This window comes from Pelodiscus sinensis, chromosome 10 (genome assembly GCF_052426305.1).
Source record: "Pelodiscus sinensis isolate ZL-2025 chromosome 10, ASM5242630v1, whole genome shotgun sequence".
Lineage (NCBI taxonomy): Eukaryota > Metazoa > Chordata > Testudines > Trionychidae > Pelodiscus > Pelodiscus sinensis.
Window position 1 is genome coordinate 46,164,145 of NC_143061.1, and position 18,674 is coordinate 46,182,818.

Here is an 18,674-nt window from a genome sequence, read left to right on the forward strand (position 1 = left end):
AAGCCTCGTGAAACCTGGCTAATCTACATGCCTCCGTCGACGGAGGCATGGAGTCTGGACACAGCCTCAGGGTCTACCTCACGGCCATATCTGCATTCTACCCATCCATGCAGGATCATTCCATTTTCACTCATCCATCAATCAGGAGATTTCTGCAAGATTTACACAATACCTTCCCACCAACTAAAGAATCAGTTCCCGCATGGGACCTTAACCTCGTGCTAAGGGCATTAACGGGCAGACTATTTGAACCACTAGCTACCTGCTCCCTTCTCCATCGAGGAAGGAAGTGGCCTTCCTCGTGGCTATTACTTCTGCACAAAGGGTGGGAGAGTTGGGCGTGCTTATAGCCGACGTGCCTTATACAGTCTTCCAGAAGGACAAGGCGATCCTACAGACCCATTCTAAATTCCTTCCCGAAGTACTTACCTCATTTCATTGTAACAAACCAATTTACTTACAGAATAGTGATAGAAATGTAGCTGTGTTAGTCTGGTGTAGCTGAAACAAAAAACAGGACTATGTAGCACTTTAAAGAATAACAAGATGGTTTATTAGGTGATGAGCTTTTGTGGGCCAGACTCACTTCTTCAGATCAAATAGTGGAAGAAAATTGTCACAACCATATATATACCAAAGGATACAATTAAAAAAAATGAACACATATGAAAAGGACAAATCAAATTTCAGAACAGAAGAGGGATGGAGGGGCGGAGGGAGGTAAATGTCTCAATGACTTGATTACCTGCATCCTGCTTTAAAGGCCTTTTAAAACTACACTTGAAAGAGAATCCTCTGAACTGTCATTCATGCTTAAATTCGACACTTTACACCTAAGTTTGAATAAAGACTCTAATTATCTTACCCATTACAAAGATAGCTTCCCCAATTATCACCTCTAATATCATTAGCTCACAGACATTTACCTCGCGCCCCCCCCCCCATATCCCTCTTCTGTTCTGAAACTTGATTTGTCCTTTTCATATGTGTTCACTTTTTTAAATTGTATCCTTTGGTATATATGGTTGTGACAATTTTCTTCCACTATTTGATCTGAGGAAGTGGGTCTGGCCCATGAACGCTTATCACCTAATAAACCACCTTGTTAGTCTTTAACGTGCTACATAGTCCTGTTTTTTGTTTCAATTTACTTACCGGTCGTCTTCCTCAAACCTCATGGCAACAACAGTGAAGGGGATCTCCGTACCCTTGATGTCTGCAGGGCGGTGGCCTTTTACTTGCAACAGAAGTTCCGCAAAACTCCTCGCTTGTTCTCTCCTCTGCAGAGAGATCTCAGGGACTACCGATCTCCAAACAGAGACTGCCCAAGTGGATCTCAGAATGTATAAGACTGGTTTATGTTATATTCAACAGACAGCCTCCTTTGGCCGTACGTGCCCATTCCATGAGGGCAATGGCTGCCTCCACAGCATTGCTCCACTGTATCCCCACGGACAAGATCTGCAGAGCAGCCACATGGGCTTCTGCTCACACTTTTACTTATCACTGTGCCATCCAATTGTATACAGACACTCTCTCACTCGATTTGACCGCTCAGTATTTTCAGTAGCTGAACTGAAACAAGCCTTCCGAAGGTCCCACCTCCAAGCATTGATACTGCTCTGTAGTCACCTAAAGGTGGAGCACCCACAGGGACACTCCTCAAAGAAGAAGGGAAAGTTACTTACTTTGTGCAGTAACTGGAGTTCCTTGAGATGGTTGTCCCCATGGGTGCTCCACCACCCACTCTCCTCCCCTCTGCTCTGGATTCTGTTGGGAGTCCGGATCAGAGAAGAACTGAGGAGCCGGCGGACCGTGCATGCGCATTACACATTCCAGGTGCCCTCACACCTGAGCCTCACTCGCATGGCCAGCCAGGAAGGCGGGAGGGAGCACTTCTACCAACAATCTCCGACTGGTGGGCGCAGCGGTGCTGGTGCACCTAAAGGTGGAGCACCCACGGGGACAACCATCTTGAAGAATTCCAGTTACTGCACAGGGTAAGTAACTTACCCATTTGTGGAACTAATCTAATTACATGATAAATGTCAGAAGGCTTTTGTTTTCTGAAAAGTCAGTTTAAATGTCAAATAATTTTTGTTTTATAGCAGTGAGCAATCTACTAAAGCCAAAACACAAAAGGAATTGAGGAAAACATTGCAGGAACTGAAAGCACGCCTTCCTCCTGAGAAAAGAATCAAAGGAAAATCTTATGTGCTGGCAACATTGAAATACGCACTTAAAAGTATTAAACAAGTTAAAGGTAATATTTCTTCTTCAGATACTAGATTGAACAAAAGTAAATCTAGAACGAGAATCTGACTCTGGATCTCTTTCTAAAGACAAATGTGTAATAACCGAAAGATTATAAAACTAAAGCAGTTGTATCATTTTAATAATTTGAGATTGTGACGCTACAAAAAAAAAAGTAGGTCCCTTTTTCAGATCTTAAAACAAACAAACAAACAAAAAAACCTAGTAGTATGTAGAGTGAGACTTGATTTTTATTTAATATATTTTGGTGATTAGTTAGCCATTGACTTAAAATTTGTATGACATATTGGCTTATAGACAATATTCAGCATGCCTTCTGTCTAAGGATTGCCAAGTATTTCATAGATTGTAACTAATTAAACGACACAATACCCCTAACTTCATTAACTTCCTGAGGTTACCAATGAGGAAACAAACAGGAACAAGTTAAGTGCTTTTCTCAAGGTGGAAATGGAAATAGAACCTGGATATCCTGTCCTGTACTTAACCACAAGATCATGCTTTCATTCCAGTCATTAACAGTCTCATTGTCAACTGGTCTCATTTTGAAATGTGAATATAAAAAATGTGCTTAATATTTCTTATATAGCCAATGAAGAATATTACCAGCTACTGATGATTAATGAAAGCCATCCTTCTGGTCTCGATGTGTCATCCTATACAGTAGAGGAAGTTGAGAACATTACTTCTGAATACATCATGAAAAATGCAGTGAGTATTTTGACCCCTTACTGCAACGTGTATGTAATTGGAGGGTTGGTTTAAACTCTTAAATTTAGCCTTTCTTAAAAAAAAAGGGGGGGGGGAATTTGGGGCATAATAGTTTAATGTCTTGTTGCTAACAGCTTTCGTGGTTTTGTTGCTGGTATTGGACACTGCATTCTGAACAATATTTACCTTAATCTACCTTCTAAAGAGTATAGCAGGGAACCTTGACCCCTCTTTGTGGGCCCTCATAGCTCATGCAGGTGGCAGCTGGCTACCCAGAGTTTGTGAGGGTTTCATAGCTGTGAGAGAAAAAATGTTTCTTTAAGTTTGTTCTAAGACATGAGCCAACCACTATCTAAAGGAGTTTAGAGGACGAAAATTCTCTTATACATCAGCAATTCTATAATTGTTTACTACGGGATTCTTTGATACCTTCAGTATTTCAGTTAACTATTACTAGCATACTGGACTAGATATTCCTTTGGTCTGATCAGGAAGGGTTAGTTCTGTGTTCCTATGAATAGTTAAAGGGGTATAAATAGAAGTATTCAGATGGGATGATATTAAGAAAAATTAAAATATAGGCTGAATATCAAACATTTGTTCACACGGCGATCTATTAGACTTCAGTTTTCCAGCAGTAGAGATGAATCTTTTGGTTCTCAAGATGTATAAAACAGGACTAGACAAAGGTATCTTTCAACAAGATAGACATCACTAGGCTACCTAATAGATTTCCGCTTACTAACTTTTGTATTAACCACTTTTTCATGAATTAGCATACTGAATTTCTAAGTATTTGCAGCCCCATTCGTTTGACTGTAGATTAATGTACTGATCTATGTCTTTAAGACCCTTGAATAATTGAATTTTATAAAGACAAAATATGCCTGTGATATTAACATTTATGAAGGGGGAAATTGTTGATTTCCATATCCAAAGTAACTTCTTCATTGTGATAGTCTACTTAGTAAGAATATGCAACCAGCTGATGCAACTAAATCAAAATATGGATTAAAACAGTCTCACATGCTTCAGAAAATGTTTATACCAGCTATGTGTATTTTCTAGGCAGTTAAAATACTTTGTCTTGAGACTTAATGTCTCATACAGTACATTTGATTTAATTATTTCTTATTAGTTAAAAATAGACAAGATGAAAAATACTTACCATCAAATTAGTGTGAACTTCCCAATACCATTTTTCAACACTGTATCAGAGAAAAGATTTAAAATGTTTTCTTATCTAAAATGTTTGAGATTTTGTTATTGCTTAGGACATGTTTGCTGTAGCAGTTTCCCTGATTACTGGGAAAATCTTGTACATCTCTGATCAAGCTGCCTCTATTCTCCGCTGTAAGAGGGATTTCTTTAAAAAAGCCAAATTTGTGGAGTTTTTGGCACCTCAGGATGTCAGTGTTTTCTACAGTTCCACTACCCCTTACAAATTGCCATCTTGGAGTATTTGTAATGGAGTTGGTAAGTACTCTCAACATTGAATTCATCTGTTTTTTAGTAACACAAACATTTTTGGAATTGTAACTTTTTTATTAAATCCGTTTAATATTTTTAGAAACTTCAACACAAGACTGCATGGAGGAGAAATCATTTTTCTGTCGCATTAGGTAAGACCAAATATTAAAATTGTACTTAAAATAATATACACTGACACCATGCATGTCAAAAAGTACTCAGTCATTACAATTCTGGATTGGATGTGAGTTTTTCATTCATCTTATTTCCTGGTATGAAAACAAAGTGAATCATGTGCATGGCCTTTGTTAGTTTAACATATTGTAGAGATTGTTACCGAAAGTAAATGCAAAGCAAATTCAGGGAACTGCTTAGTTATTAATGCAGCGTAAAGTAAACCCTTGCGATTTATGGTGTATACATTTCTGACACCAGTGCGAATAGCAAAATCTGCAAATATATGGGGGTGAGTGGGAATTGGAAAGAGTACTCTGTTTCCTGCAGCTCCTGGACACCATGGTGAATGGGGGTGGGAGATTGACTGCAGCTGTCAACCCACAAAAAGCCCCCCTGAGGCCATGTTCTCCTTCCTCCCGGACTGGGGAGGTAGGTGCAATGGAGAGAGGGCAGGGTAGTGGGGTGTAGGGACGGAAGCAGAGACGGATTAAGACATACCAAGACCCTAAACTATGTTAAGTTTAAGAAGCCACATAGTATTACCAAAAAAAGTGTGGTATTCTAAGAAAAAGGACAATGAAAACATAAATAATAGTTTTTTATTTGCATATATGCTGGTACATGCAACTAAAAACTAGTAATTTTTTTTAATAGAGATTCCTCATAGTGTGTATTTTATTTAGTTTGTGTATAAATCTGGCACTGGACAGGAGAGAGATATGAAAATTGCGAATAGAGATTCTGCAAATCACAAAGGTCTCCTCTAATATCCTAGGACAGACAGTTACAACTAACGAGACAAAGCGTGAAGGAATATCTTTTATTGGACTAACTTCTATCTTTCATCAGCAGAAGTTGGTCAAATAAAAGGTACTCGCTCACAATCCTTGTTCCTCAGTTATTAATCAGTTTGGAATTTGACCTTTGCACTTCGGTACAAGTAAAACTGATCCTGGTAAATTTTGTCGGAAGAGTTCCATCATTTCATTTAATTCAGTGAATACGTGTACTTTCCACTCAGTCCATCTCTTAGTTCTTCTTTTGATTCCGATTTGAAGGGCAGTTCAACACTCATTAATTTATTATAATGGGGTTCTTAAGACACTAATGTAATAGGTACCATACAAATAAGTAGCAGACAATCATCCCTGTACCAGAGAGTTTATGGTCTTGATAGCAGTGCGGGTCCCGGCAGACCTGTCACAGGAGCATACTCCCAACCCAATCCCCCTCCCATCTCCTCCCTTTCCCTTCCCCAGAGCTAAATACCTCCCCTCCCTGTTGTAACCCAGTCCTCTTTCTCCCCCAACCTTATGTCCCGGTCCCAACATACACCACCGCTTGAAATGCAACCCCCACCTTTTCCATTATTTTCAATGGGAAAATTGACCCCACATAACACGTTTTCACTTAACACGATCATTTTCTGAAACGTAGTGAATACAAGCAGAGAGAGGGTAAGTTTTTAGAAGATAGGATACACAAAGAACAAGTTAAAAATCACTTAGGAAAGTTAGATGTCAGCAAGTCACCAGGTCCTGATGAAATGCATCTCAGGATACTCAAGGAGCTGATAGAGGAGGTATCTGAGCCTTTAGCTATGATCTTTGAAAAATCATGGCAGACAGGAGATTCCAGAAGACTGGAAAAGGGCAAATATTGTGCCCATCTATAAAAAGGGGAATAAGAACAACCCAGGAAACTACAGACCGGTCAGTTTAACGTCTGTCCCAGGGAAGATAATGGAGCAGGTAATTAAGGAAATCCTATGCAAACACTTGGAAGGTAATAAAGTGATAGGGAATAGCCAGCATGGGTTTGTGAAGAACAAGTCATGCCAAACTAATCTGATAGCTTTCTTTGATAGGATAACGAGCCTTGTGGATAAGGGAGAAGCGGTGGATGTCATATACCTAGACTTTAGTAAGGCATTTGATATGGTCTCGCATGATATTCTTATTGATAAACTAGGCAAATATAACTTAGATAGGGCCACGATAAGGTGGGTGCATAATTGGCTGGATAACCGTAGTCAGAGAGTTGTTGTTAACGGTGCTAAATCCTGCTGGAAAGGGATAACAAGTGGAGTTCCGCAAGGGTCTGTTTTGGGACCCGTACTCTTCAATATCTTCATCAATGATGTAGATATTGGGATAGAGAGTACACTTATTAAGTTTGCAGATGATACCAAACTGGGTGGGGTTGCAACTTCTTAGGGGGGATAGGGACATAATTCAAAATGACCTTAGCAAGTTAGAGAAATGGTCAGAGGTAAACAGGATGAGGTTTAATAAAGAGAAATGCAAAGTGCTCCACTTAGGAAGGAACAATCAGTTCCATACATACAAGATGGGAAGCGACTGTCTAGGAAGGAGCATGGTGGAAAGGGATCTAGGGGTCATAGTGGACCACAAGTTGAATATGAGTGTGATGCTGTTGCAAAAAAAGCAAATATGATTCTAGGTTGTATCAACAGGTGTGTTGTAAGCAAAACTCATGGAGTCATTCTGCCGCTCTACTCTGCACTAGTTAGGCCTCAGCTGGAGTACTGTGTCCAGTTCTGGACGCCACATTTCAAGAAAGATGTGGAGAAACTGGAAAGGGTACAGAGAAGAGCGACAAGAATGATTAAAGGTTTAGAGAACATGACCTATGAAGCCAGGCTTCATGAACTGGGCTTGTTTAGTTTGGAAAAAAGAAGATTAAGGGGGGACATGATAGCGGTTTTCAAATATCTAAAAGGGTGTCACAAGGAGGAAGGAGAAAATTTGTTCCTCTTGGTTTCTGAGGACAGGACAAGGAGTAATGGGCTTAAAGTGCAGCAAGGGAGGTTTAGATTGGACATTAGGAAAAAATTCCTAACTGTCAGGGTGGTCAAATATTGGAATAAATTGCCAAGGGAGGTGGTGGAATCTCCCTCTCTGGAGATATTTAAGAACAGGTTAGATAGACATCTGTCAGGGATGGTGTAGACGGTGCTTGGTCCTGCCTTGAGGGCGGGGGGGCTGGACTCGATGACCTCTCGAGGTCCCTTCCAGTCCTATTATTCTATGATTCTATATCTATAGTGTTAAATGAGGAATTACTGTACTTTCTTCTTCGAGTGGTTGCTCATGTCCATTCAAAGTAGGTGTGCGCGCCGCGTGCACCATGTCTTCTGGAGCGTTTTCCCTAGTGGTACCTGTAGAGCCCACAGGGCGCCCCCTGGAGTGGCGCCGCCATGGCGGGGCATAAGTACCCCTGCCGGTGCTGCCCCACCTCAGTTCCTTCTTACCGCCGTGTCGGTCGTTGGAGCGTGTCTCTCTCTCTCTCTCTCTATAGCTGTTAGGCTTAGATAGTTTAATGGTTCCCGTTTCTCATTTGTAAATAGTTGTGTAGTTAGATAGTTAGGTTTTTTGTTTTGTTCCTTCCCCCCCCTTGGGGGTGAGGAATGCCAGGGCCGCAAGGCTTTAAAACGTGCGCTGACTGCGGGAAGTTTATGCCCAGGGGCGACCCACACGACAGCTGCCTTAAGTGTCTGGGTGAGGCCCATTTGGCAGTAGCCTGCAAGATCTGCAAGTCTTTCAAGCCTCGTACTAGAAAGGACAGAGTTTCCCACTTGAAGCTTCTCCTTATGGAAACAGCGCTTCAACTGGCACCGCCGGACCAGCCTGCGGTGCACAGCGCACCGGCCTCCATGCGCGAGGCCGTACACCGGCACTGGGCGTCGGCGGCAGGCTCCCTGCACCGGTCTCACTCTCCCCCTTCTAAGAGGGCGAAGAAGTCCCGGGGCAGGTCCCCGTCCAAGAAGCCGGTATCGGCTGGACACTGCACCACTAGCTCACCGGTGCGCGCCTCCCTTCTAGGGCACCGAGGGGAGCTAGCGAACCCGGGCCGCTTGCCCTCTCATCGTCCGTCTACGCCGGACGCCTTTGAAGCGGCACAGGACTTAATCAGCCTTACCACCTCCCCGCCGTCATCGGTTGACTCGGAGAGGTCGAGGTCGCCCACGGGGCAAGCCCCAAGGGCACCGCTATTGCCCTTGCATGACCAGGGTCGGCGTGCTACAGTGGCATATGCGTCGGGACCAGCCACGCTGGATTTGACTCCCACCGCTACTACGGGCTCCTTCATGATGTCAGGTCGTCATTCCCAGGGAGCCTCGAGCCATGGCAGGCCGTTGCTCTCCGAGTTGCCAGAGCCCCGCTTGGCTGTACCGGTGCCATACTCCCAAGGCTATCTGGCTTCCCGAGAGACGATGTCTGTCTCCATGCCGTCATCGGCACCGGCTTTGACTCAGTGGTCCACCCCGGTACCGGGCATGGGCACCCCGGTACCGCGCCAGTCAGACATGACTCGGTCGGCATCGAGCCTGAGCACCTCGGTGCCGTACCTATTGGCCACGCAACCGGCACCGGGCTTGGACACCCCGGTATCACAGCTGCAGTCGGCGCAATCGGCACTGGCCCTGGGCACCCCGGTACCGCAGCCCCAGACGGCACCGCTTCCACTTTTTCAGCCGAGCTAGAGCACCTCAGTACTGCAGTTACTGGCAACGCTGCCGGCACCGGGCCTAGGCACCCCGGTGCTGCAATTGGCACACACGGCACCGAGCCTGAGGACCTCGGTGCCACAAATGACGTACACGGCACCAAGCATGGGTACCTCGGTGCCGCAAATGCCGCCTTAAACAGCACTGGGCTTGGGCACCCCGGTGCTGCAACTGTTGGTGCCATTGGAGGTTGCCGCACCGGGTCTGGGTCTGCGCCGTGCGCATGCAGGCAAGCCTGAGTCGATGGCCAGGTTTGCGCTGCACTCCTCGTTGGCTCCACCGTGGCCGGAATCTGATTACTCTTTGGACTCGGATGGGGTGTCGGTGCGCTCAGGGTCTTCGGGAGCTTCTTCGACGCACGGATCTAGATCCAGGCACCGAAGGGACCACAACCAGCAGGTGTGGCTCCCGCATCCGCAGTGGCCCTTTTGGACTCCTGGGCCTATCATCAGTGGCAGGGCCAACCACCACCTTCTATGACGTCGGAGGCTTCAGGGCACTGCTCTCGTCCCTCTGTGTCCCTGTCTAGGGCGCCCACCTCACCTCTCTCGGTGCCACAGGACCCAGCGGCACCGCAGCCATCGGTGCCAGGAACAGCCCCTACGGAAGCTCGGGCTGCCCAATCGGCATCGCAGTTGACCGCGACGGTGCCCCTGTTGGTCCAGGAGTCATCGTCGTCATCTTCCCCCGATGAGGCACTGGCAGACCCGGCGCCCAAGCTGCCATCAATGGATGCCAGAGCGCATCAAGACCTCCTGCGGCGCATTGCTTCCAACCTGGCTGTTCCGGTTGAGCCCATAATTGAGGATACCGACCCGATGGTAGACATCCTCACTGAGGACACCCCTGCACGATTCGCGCTACCACTTAACAAGACAGTTTCGAAAATTACTAATGCCCTGTGGCAAACGCCAGCAACTCTGACTCCTACCCAAAAAGGGGTAGAGAGGCGTTATTTCGTCCCGCAGTCGGGTCACGATTTTCTGTACTCCCCACCCGGAATGGATCATTGGTCGTGCAAGCTGCGGCCCAAAAGGAGAAGCTTCCCCAACCCGGTCCTTCACCGAAGGCAAGAGAACCTAAGAAGATGGACTTGCTGGGCTGCAAAGTATACGCTACGGGTGCTCTGCAGCTCCGTATCACTAATCAGCAGGCGATGCTGAGCAGGTACGCCTTCAACACCTGGCAGGCAGTCGAGAAATTTAAGGACCGACTCCCGGCGGAGGACTGCCAGGAGTTCGTGGCTATAGCCTCCGAGGGTAAAATCAGCACAAGAACTGCCCTCCAAGCGGCTTTGGACACCATGGACTCGGCAGCCCGCACCATGGTGACAGGTGTCGTTATGCGCTGTGGGGCATGGCTCCATGTTTCGGGGATCCCCGCGGATGTCCAGCATACCATCCAGGACTTGCCTTTCGAAGGAAAGACCTTGTTCTCGGAGCACACAGATTCCAGGCTCCACACCCTAAAGGACACTAGGTCGACCCTGAAGTCCTTGGACATACATACACCAGCTACTTAGCGGCGTCAACTGCCGTTTAGGCATCAGGGTAGAGCGCAGCCCCAGATCCCCTGTGGGGACTTCTGGAGGCACTGCTACCGGGCTTCCGGTGGAGGTTCCGGGGCGGCCGCACACCCCCAAGGGTCCAGGGGTCGACGTCATCGCCCCAGGTCAGATCCCCAACGGGCAGGCCCTCACGGCCCTTCTAATCAGGGCAAGCCGCAATTTTGACTTAGAGCTAGAGAGTCCCGTACCAGTCTGCCACCCGGGCCCCTCATTTGGGGCCCGGCTTTCCCGTTTTGCCCAGGCATGGGCCCAAATAACATCAGATGCCTGGGTCCTCAACATTGTACATTCGGGTTATTCTATCCCATTCCTGGGCCCACCACCTTCAAAACCCCCTACCTTGTCCCTAATGAGGGACACCCCTCACGAACACATCCTGCTTCAGGAAGCGGGGGCACTCCTCGAAAAAGGGGCAATAGAAAGGGTTTCCCCGCACCTGTGGGGCAAGGGGTTTTACTCCCGTTATTTTGTTACCCCCCTTTAGTTTTGGGACATCTGCCCTATCTTGGACCTCTGGTTATTAAACAAGGCGGTGGTGAAACAAAAGTTCAGAATGGTAACTTTAGCCTCGGCCATCCCAGTGCTACAACTGGGCAACTGGTACGCGACTCTCGATCTAAAGGATGCCTACTTCCATGTGGCTATCAGGCCCAGTCACAGGATGTTCCTTTGGTTTATGGTGGGCTGCCACCATTTTCAGTTAACGGTACTCCCCTTTGGGTTGTGTACTGCGCCAAGGGTGTTCACAAAATGTATGGCTGTGGTTGCCGCCTTTCTGCACAATCGAGGGGTGCATGTCTTCTCCTACCTCAACAATTGGTTAATCCGAGGTCGCTTGTATGAGCAAGTAGAAGCTCATGTGTCACTCATAAGAGCTCTCTTCTTAAGGCTGGGGTTTTTGGTGAATGTCGAGAAGTCATCCCTGACCCCCTCCCAGAGCATAGTGTTTGTGGGAGCCCTCCTCGATGCGAAGGTGGCCAGAGCGTTCCTGCCCCACAGCAGGTTCCTCGCAATAGGGGAGCTGATTTCACAGCTAACCCGGTTCCCCATCACGACTCCTCGGGTCTGCTCCAGGCTCCTGGGATACATGGCAGCATGCACTTACACGGTGCGACATGCCAGGTTGAGGATGAGACCTCTGCAGGCTTGGCTGGCAAAGGCCTTCTGCCAGTCCAAGGGCCTATGGGACTCCATAGTCACAGTGCCCCCGGACATTCTGGACTCCCTACTCTGGTGGACCCAGGAATCCGTGGTGTGCAGCAGGGTTCCCTTCAATGCCCCTCCCCCCTCGCTGACCCTGGTCACCGATGCATCCAACCTAGGGTGGGGTGCACACCTCGGGGGGCCACAGAACTCAGGGCCTCTGGTCCCCGTCCGAACGGTTCCTGCACATCAACATCCGAGAACTGCGAGCGGTGAGGAAAGCCTGCGAAGCATTTCTGCCGAGGCTCTCCCACCGCTCCATCCTGGTACGTATGGACAACACTGCAGCGGTTTTCTACCTCAACAAGCAGGGTGGGGCACGTTCCCCACCTCTGTGCAAGGAGACCCTGCTGTTATGGCATCTATGTGTCACGCACAACATCTCGCCCCAGGCGGAATACCTCCCTGGGTGCAAGAACCTGCTTGCAGACCCACTGAGCAGATCCTTTGGAGCCCACGAGTGGTCGCTCAAGGATTCTGTACTCAGTCAGGTTTTCCACAGGTGGGGCTATCCCCACCTGGACCTGATTGCCTCGGCACGCAATACAAAATGCAGGAACTACTGTTCCCTGCTGGGGCTGGGGAAATTGTCCAAGGGAGACGCCCTAACGACCACGTAGCCAAAGGGCGTCCTCTACGCTTTTCCCCCATTCCCACTAATCTCCAGGGTGTTGACCAGAGCAAGAACTTTCAGGTCCTTGATCATCCTCATAGCCCCCAGGTGGCCCAGACAGTTCTGGTTCCCCATCCTGGTGGACATGCTGGCCCGGGACCCCATAGTACTCCCCCCAGTTCGGGACCTGCTAACCCAACCTTGGGACGGAGGAATAATGGTTCACCCGGATCTCCGGTCTCTCCACCTGACGGCCTGGTTTATCCGTGGTTGAACCAACCAGAAAGGGAATGTTCCCGAGAGGTACAGATGGTGCTCCTTAGCAGCAGGAAACCCTCTACTAGACGGTCGTACGCTGCCAAGTGGCGGCGCTTCTTGTCTTGGGCGTCCCGGAGAGGAGTACAGCCGTCCTCGGCTCCTATTCCAGCTATTCTCGACTATCTCTTTCAACTTCGTTCTTCTGGCTTGTCTTTTTCGTCTATTAAAGTCCATGTGGCATCTCTCTCCGCCTTTCATGTGGGTACGGCAGGGGTCTCTCTCTTTTCTAACCAGGTGGTCAAAAGGTTTCTTACGGGTTTGGAGAAATTGTATCCCTCGGTGAGGGCTCCATACCCTGAATGGAACCTCAACCTGGTTCTTCACAGGCTTATGTCCCATCCCTTCGAACCCTTGGCTACCTGTTCACTGAAGCACCTTTCATTGAAGATTGCTTTCATAGTAGCCATTACGTCTGCTAGAAGGGTATCTGAGTTAAGGGCGCTGACCATCGAGCCGCCCTACCTTGTTTTTTCTCGTGATAATGTGAGGCTACGACCTCATCCGACCTTCCTACCGAAGGTGGTTTCCCCTTTTCACCTATCCCAGGAGATTTATTTACCAGTGTTCTTCCCTAAACCTCACGCATCCCCTAAGGAGTGTGTTCTACACTCCCTGGATGCCAAGCGAGTGCTGGCTTTTTATATCGACCAAACCAAGCCCTTCCATAAATCCTGACAGTTGTTTGTCACATTTGGGGGAAAGGGAAAAGGTTCACCTGTTTCTACCCAAAGGTTATCAAAATGGGTGGTGCAATGTATAGCAGATTGTTATCAGATGGCTGGTAAAACCCCACCCAAGGTGAAGGCACGCTCTACCAGGGCGCAGGTGTCCTCGGTAGCCTTCGGTGCCCAGGTACCTATCATGGAAATCTGCAGGGCAGCCACCTGGTCTTCCCTCCACACGTTTACAACGCATTATGCGCTACCTCTACAGGCCAAGGAGGATGCAAGTGTGGGCTCTGCAGTCCTAGAATCTGTAATGTAAATATATAGCTCTCGTTGTCTTCATTCTGGGTTGGTGACTTGTCACTGTTTACTCGTTCAAATAAATCTGTTTATTGTTCACCTTCCTTTATGACTCTGGTGCTATGACTGTTCCGACCCCTCCTCTTTGGGGTTAGCTTGTTGGTAGTCACCTACTTCGAATGGACATGAGCAACCACTCGAAGAAAAGAACCGTTACAGGTAAGTAACTGTTGTTCTTCGAGATGTGTTGCTCATGTCCATTCGACTCCCACCCTACCTCCCCTTCGTCAGAGTATCCGGCAAGAAGGAACTGAGGTGGGGCAGCGCCGGCAGGGGTACTTATGCCCCGCCATGGCGGCGCCACTCCAGGGGGCGCCCTGCGGGCGCTACGGGTACCGCTAGGAAAAACGCTCCGGAAGACGTGCACGCGGCGCGCACACCTACTTCGAATGGACATGAGAAACACATCTCGAAGAACAACAGTTACAGGTAAGTAACCGTTCTTTTCCTGTTTCCAAAAGCCAGCTTTGCTATTCTGTTCCTCTTGTGAAGATTTAATAACTACAGATAATATGGACACTGTGTGAGGCTGGTGGTCAGATTTCTTTTTACTGCAATTAACATTAGCTTTAAAAATTATACTTTTGTAAGTTTATTATAACTGTGGAAGAAATCTTCTGGCCAGCTGGATTGTTTACCACCATAAAAGTATATAGCTGGTCTGCATAAATTAAAACCACGATGTAGTGACAATTAGTAGAGATGGCATTTTGAGAAGAGAAATTAACAGATAAGAAGTTTTCTGCTAGTTAAATGTCTTAAAGCATAGATAATAGTACGTTTGGATATTTTTATTTGCAATACAGGTTCTTTAATGTAGAGGGTTCATTTTATTTGTCTCTTTTGCTCAAACATGAAGAATAGAAACTTGGTAACATTGAGCATATCTAGATGGTTCCATATGCCAGTTAGGGATGTTAGAGATCGAGTAATTGAATAATTGTGTAACCACATCAAATATTAGTGATTACATGATTATTCGATAGTCCCTAGAGTCCCTCTCCTGGGGAGCTCCCTGCCACCTCATGCTGCTACCTCTGTATCAGGTGGGAACTGGTCTGTGAGGGGAACTAATTAAAAAGCTGGCTCCCCTAGCCACCAACTAGGAGCTGTCTGCTCCCTCTCCCCCCAGACTGTTGTCTGAGTTCTCTGTGGACAGAGACTGTCAGCATCCCATGGCAGCAGGCCCTTCCCTCCCCCCTGAGCACTGGCTCCAGCCTGTCTCTCCCCTTCCCCTCCCACCCTCCGCTGCCTCTATAGGATACACAGGAAGGGTGGGCAGGCAGCTCTGCAGAGCCAGCATGCACGGAGAGCCAGTTTACAAGCTGGTTTTCCACTTGTGCCAGCTCCAGCCTGACCCCTCTACCTCCATGCTGCTACCTCTCTATCAGAGGCAACAGTGTGCAAGTGGGGGGGCTGCGGGGGACAAGTGGTTCCATGAGATCTGATGCTCATGAGGATCTGGCTTAAAAGCTAGCTCCCCATGCGTACTGGCTCCCACCTCCACCTACCCTCCTCTCCTCTCCTCTCCCTCCCCCCCCCCATACAGATTGTGTGTAGTTGATAGGATTAAGTGATAGACCCAGGCTTATCAGTTAACCTATAGTTGACTACGCAAATATTTGCTGAAGGGCTCAGTCACTTCTGTCTCTTTTTTAATATTTCAAAAGTACGCAAACTGTATTTTGTTGTTTTGTTGCTATTATCTTTTGATTTCATGGATGCTGAGCTAGGAAAACTACTTTGAGTACTATAGTTTTTGTTTTTTTACTAAGTAATGGTCCTGTTAGCATATCTCTGCTATATAAATATAAAATGAATTCCTTATTCCAGGATTAAAGCAAAAGAAAGATTATTAGGTTATTAAAGAATAGTGACCTAATTCATAATGAATGGTCACATGGTTTATTGTGATTGCCCGTACTGAAAGTAGGATTTTCTCTGTGTATTTTTTATATATATATTTAAGGTGACAAATGATTTACTCTCATAACAGTTAATGTACAAAGTCCCCGAGTCAGGATTAGGTCTTCCTCTAGATCAGCAATGGGCACTGGTGAGTGGCCCTCCTTCATATCAGTGGGCCACAAGATTGTTGTAACCATCATGGTCTCCAAGAATAGGATAGTATTTCTGATAGCACTTAGAATCATAGAATACTAGAACTAGAAGGGACCTCTAGTGGTCATCAGGTCCAATTCCCTGCCCTCATGGCAGGACCAAGAACCTGCATACCTAGAATTTGCAGGTTGTACTGACTGAAGTGTAGCAGTACTTTGACTGGCTGCAGCTGGAGGCTCTCACGGTCAGTGTTATGTGCAGTCACCACACACCTCACTTCACGTGCCCTTGTTTTAAGCATGTTTTAATTGAATAGTACTGGTATGAAAAACTGCATGGATGGAAACCAGTGAAATCTGGCAACCCTGCACATTGGCAACAGTTAACAATGTCTTGTGGCTTCAGGGGGTAGCTGAGTTAGTCTGTACAGGGAAAAACAACGAATGGTCTGGGAGCACTTTATAGACTAAAAACATGTAGAGGTGGCATGAGCTTTCGTGGGCACAGCTCACTCCAAGAAAACATGGGGTAGAATTTTTCCAAAGCTCTTGTGGGAACTAGATCCCTACCCAACTCTTTTAGGCACTTCTAGAATTTCTCACCATAAACTAAATTATGTGCAAAACATATAAACTTTCTTTTCATTATTAGTGCAGGAAAGGAACATGAGTATTTCATCTGCTACCACCCATTTCGCATGACTCCTTACCTCATCAGAATACAAGACACTGAGAATGCTGAAGATCAGCTTTGCTGTGTGTTGCTTGCAGAAAAGGTTCATTCTGGCTATGAAGGTAATAACACTAAGATGCAATGATGTTAAAATCAAAAGGTCTGCTTTTATTAAAATAACAAGCAGTCAGCAGGTTTTATGAATTTGCATGCAATAGAATAGGAAAAATGACTTTCAGTCTAGTTAGAATTGCCTTGAGTGATTAGATCAGGGTTGCCACATGTCTGTCTTGTTGTAGACATGTTGTTTAAGGGAGGAAAATACTCAAAATTTTGAGTTTGTGGGTTTTTCCATCCTTCTGTAAATAGCAATATAGGGCTTTCACAGCCAAGTGATGATTATTTAAAAAAAAAACACACACACATACACACAAGTGCAGCGGTTGAGGCAATTTCTGAAGTTCATTTGTAGACCTTGGATGGAATCCTGGCCCCTCTGAAGTCAAATGGGAGTCTTCCTATTGCCTTCATTAGGATCAGGATTTCATCTTTAATATGTGTCCTCTGTTGCCTGCAGAGAATTGGGATGTTGAGAGGATGACATCAGCATTGTTTTTTCCCCCCAAAAAAAGAACATAAACAGCAGAGAAAATAATTGTTTTGCATGAGGATGTACTTATTTACACTTAAGTGTACAAGTGTGTTGGTCCCCAAATAAGGATATACTTGGATATTAAGTATGCATAATCATGAAGCAGATATGCACCTGATTAAAAATGTGTCCTGAGTATATTTTCTGAAATACTAGTATTGTAAAACACAAAATGAAACCTGATTGTGTTGTCATAACTTCAGTCATTACTTCTAATTTTAATCACAGTCTTAAATGCAACATTGGAATTTCAATGTGTTACTGTTGAGTTTGAGTCAAGTCATATACCATCCTGAAATTAAAATAGTCTTCTAGGATAGACATTTTTATAGATATTTTATTAATCTGATTCTGCTTGTATGAGCCAAAACAAGTCACACTAGCCTTCAAAGGTCAGATCTTTGTCCCTACTGTATCTCACCAGCACACAGCAACAAAAAGCAGCTGGTTTAGTCAAATACTTGAACATTTCCCAATGGAGAGGAATCCCTGAGTGATATAAAATTAGAGTATCTGGCTTTATGCACCATCTTACAGTCCCTAGTATACCAGGCTTGTTAGGTCTATTGCCAGAGTGCAGTCGCATTCTGGCAGTTCCCAAATGCCACTGTGGCCCATTCAAGTGGGTGCAAGTAACACTCGACTTTGAGGCTATCCTCACTTGTGTTGAAACCAAACCAGGCCCAGGATCAGGTCATTGCATGTTAAAGCAGTGCGCACCATCTTTGATCTTACTACTCTCTCTGGTTCTGTGTGGGTGGAGCTCAGCCACAGGCAAGAAATGAACCCCGTATATGAAGAAACAAAACTATTTGATTTTGTAGCTAACACATTCATCTTGGAGGCATAATACTGTTATAACTTGTTGTATATGGGTGATCAGAATTGTATTCTGTGAGCCAGTTAGTAACACTGAAAACTGCTGGGTTAAAGCTTTGGTACTCTGAAGCATTTTATGCATATGAAAAATACTATCAATCTATTTTAATTTTTTTCTTTTTTAGCACCTAGAATTCCTCCTGACAAGAGAATTTTTACAACTACGCATACACCAAATTGTTTGTTCCAGGATATAGACGAAAGGTGAAGAACTGAAACTCTTATTTCCTGATTATTAGTTAGCTCTGTTTGTGAGAGCTTAGATTTAGTTTAATTTTGTCTTTACAGAACAGGGTCCTCCCTTCCCCAGTCAAACGGGACCTGGGCCAAATAAACACCCCAAACACTTGACTGCTCCCACACCCTACCTGCTGCCCAGACCTCGCCTATCCCCGGTACGCTCCTGTTCTATAGAGAGCAGCTCTTACCTTTCTGATGACATATGTGGGAGGAAAAATTTCCCTTAAGTGGGGAAATATTCTTTCCCCGAGAAGTTACCTAATATAAACTTTTGGGATACA

At 46.1% G+C, this 18,674-nt stretch overlaps 1 protein-coding gene and 1 long non-coding RNA gene across 10 annotated transcripts in view; one reads left to right on the plus strand and one right to left on the minus strand.

The window, feature by feature from the left end:
• PER2 (period circadian regulator 2) overlaps nt 1-18,674 on the plus strand; it is a 136,285-nt gene that overhangs the window by 48,938 nt on the left and 68,673 nt on the right. For all 9 annotated transcript variants that reach the window (XM_089780876.1, XM_089780872.1, XM_089780871.1 and 6 more), the window contains 6 exons: nt 2,109-2,263; nt 2,864-2,985; nt 4,260-4,461; nt 4,556-4,607; nt 16,602-16,744; nt 18,279-18,357. In XM_089780876.1, coding sequence (XP_089637002.1) covers nt 2,109-2,263; nt 2,864-2,985; nt 4,260-4,461; nt 4,556-4,607; nt 16,602-16,744; nt 18,279-18,357 — 753 coding nt within the window. The remainder of the gene's footprint in view (nt 1-2,108; nt 2,264-2,863; nt 2,986-4,259; nt 4,462-4,555; nt 4,608-16,601; nt 16,745-18,278; nt 18,358-18,674) is intronic.
• The window catches only part of LOC106732224 (uncharacterized), a 78,947-nt gene that overhangs the window by 32,129 nt on the left and 28,144 nt on the right, over nt 1-18,674 (minus strand). The window lies entirely within an intron of this gene.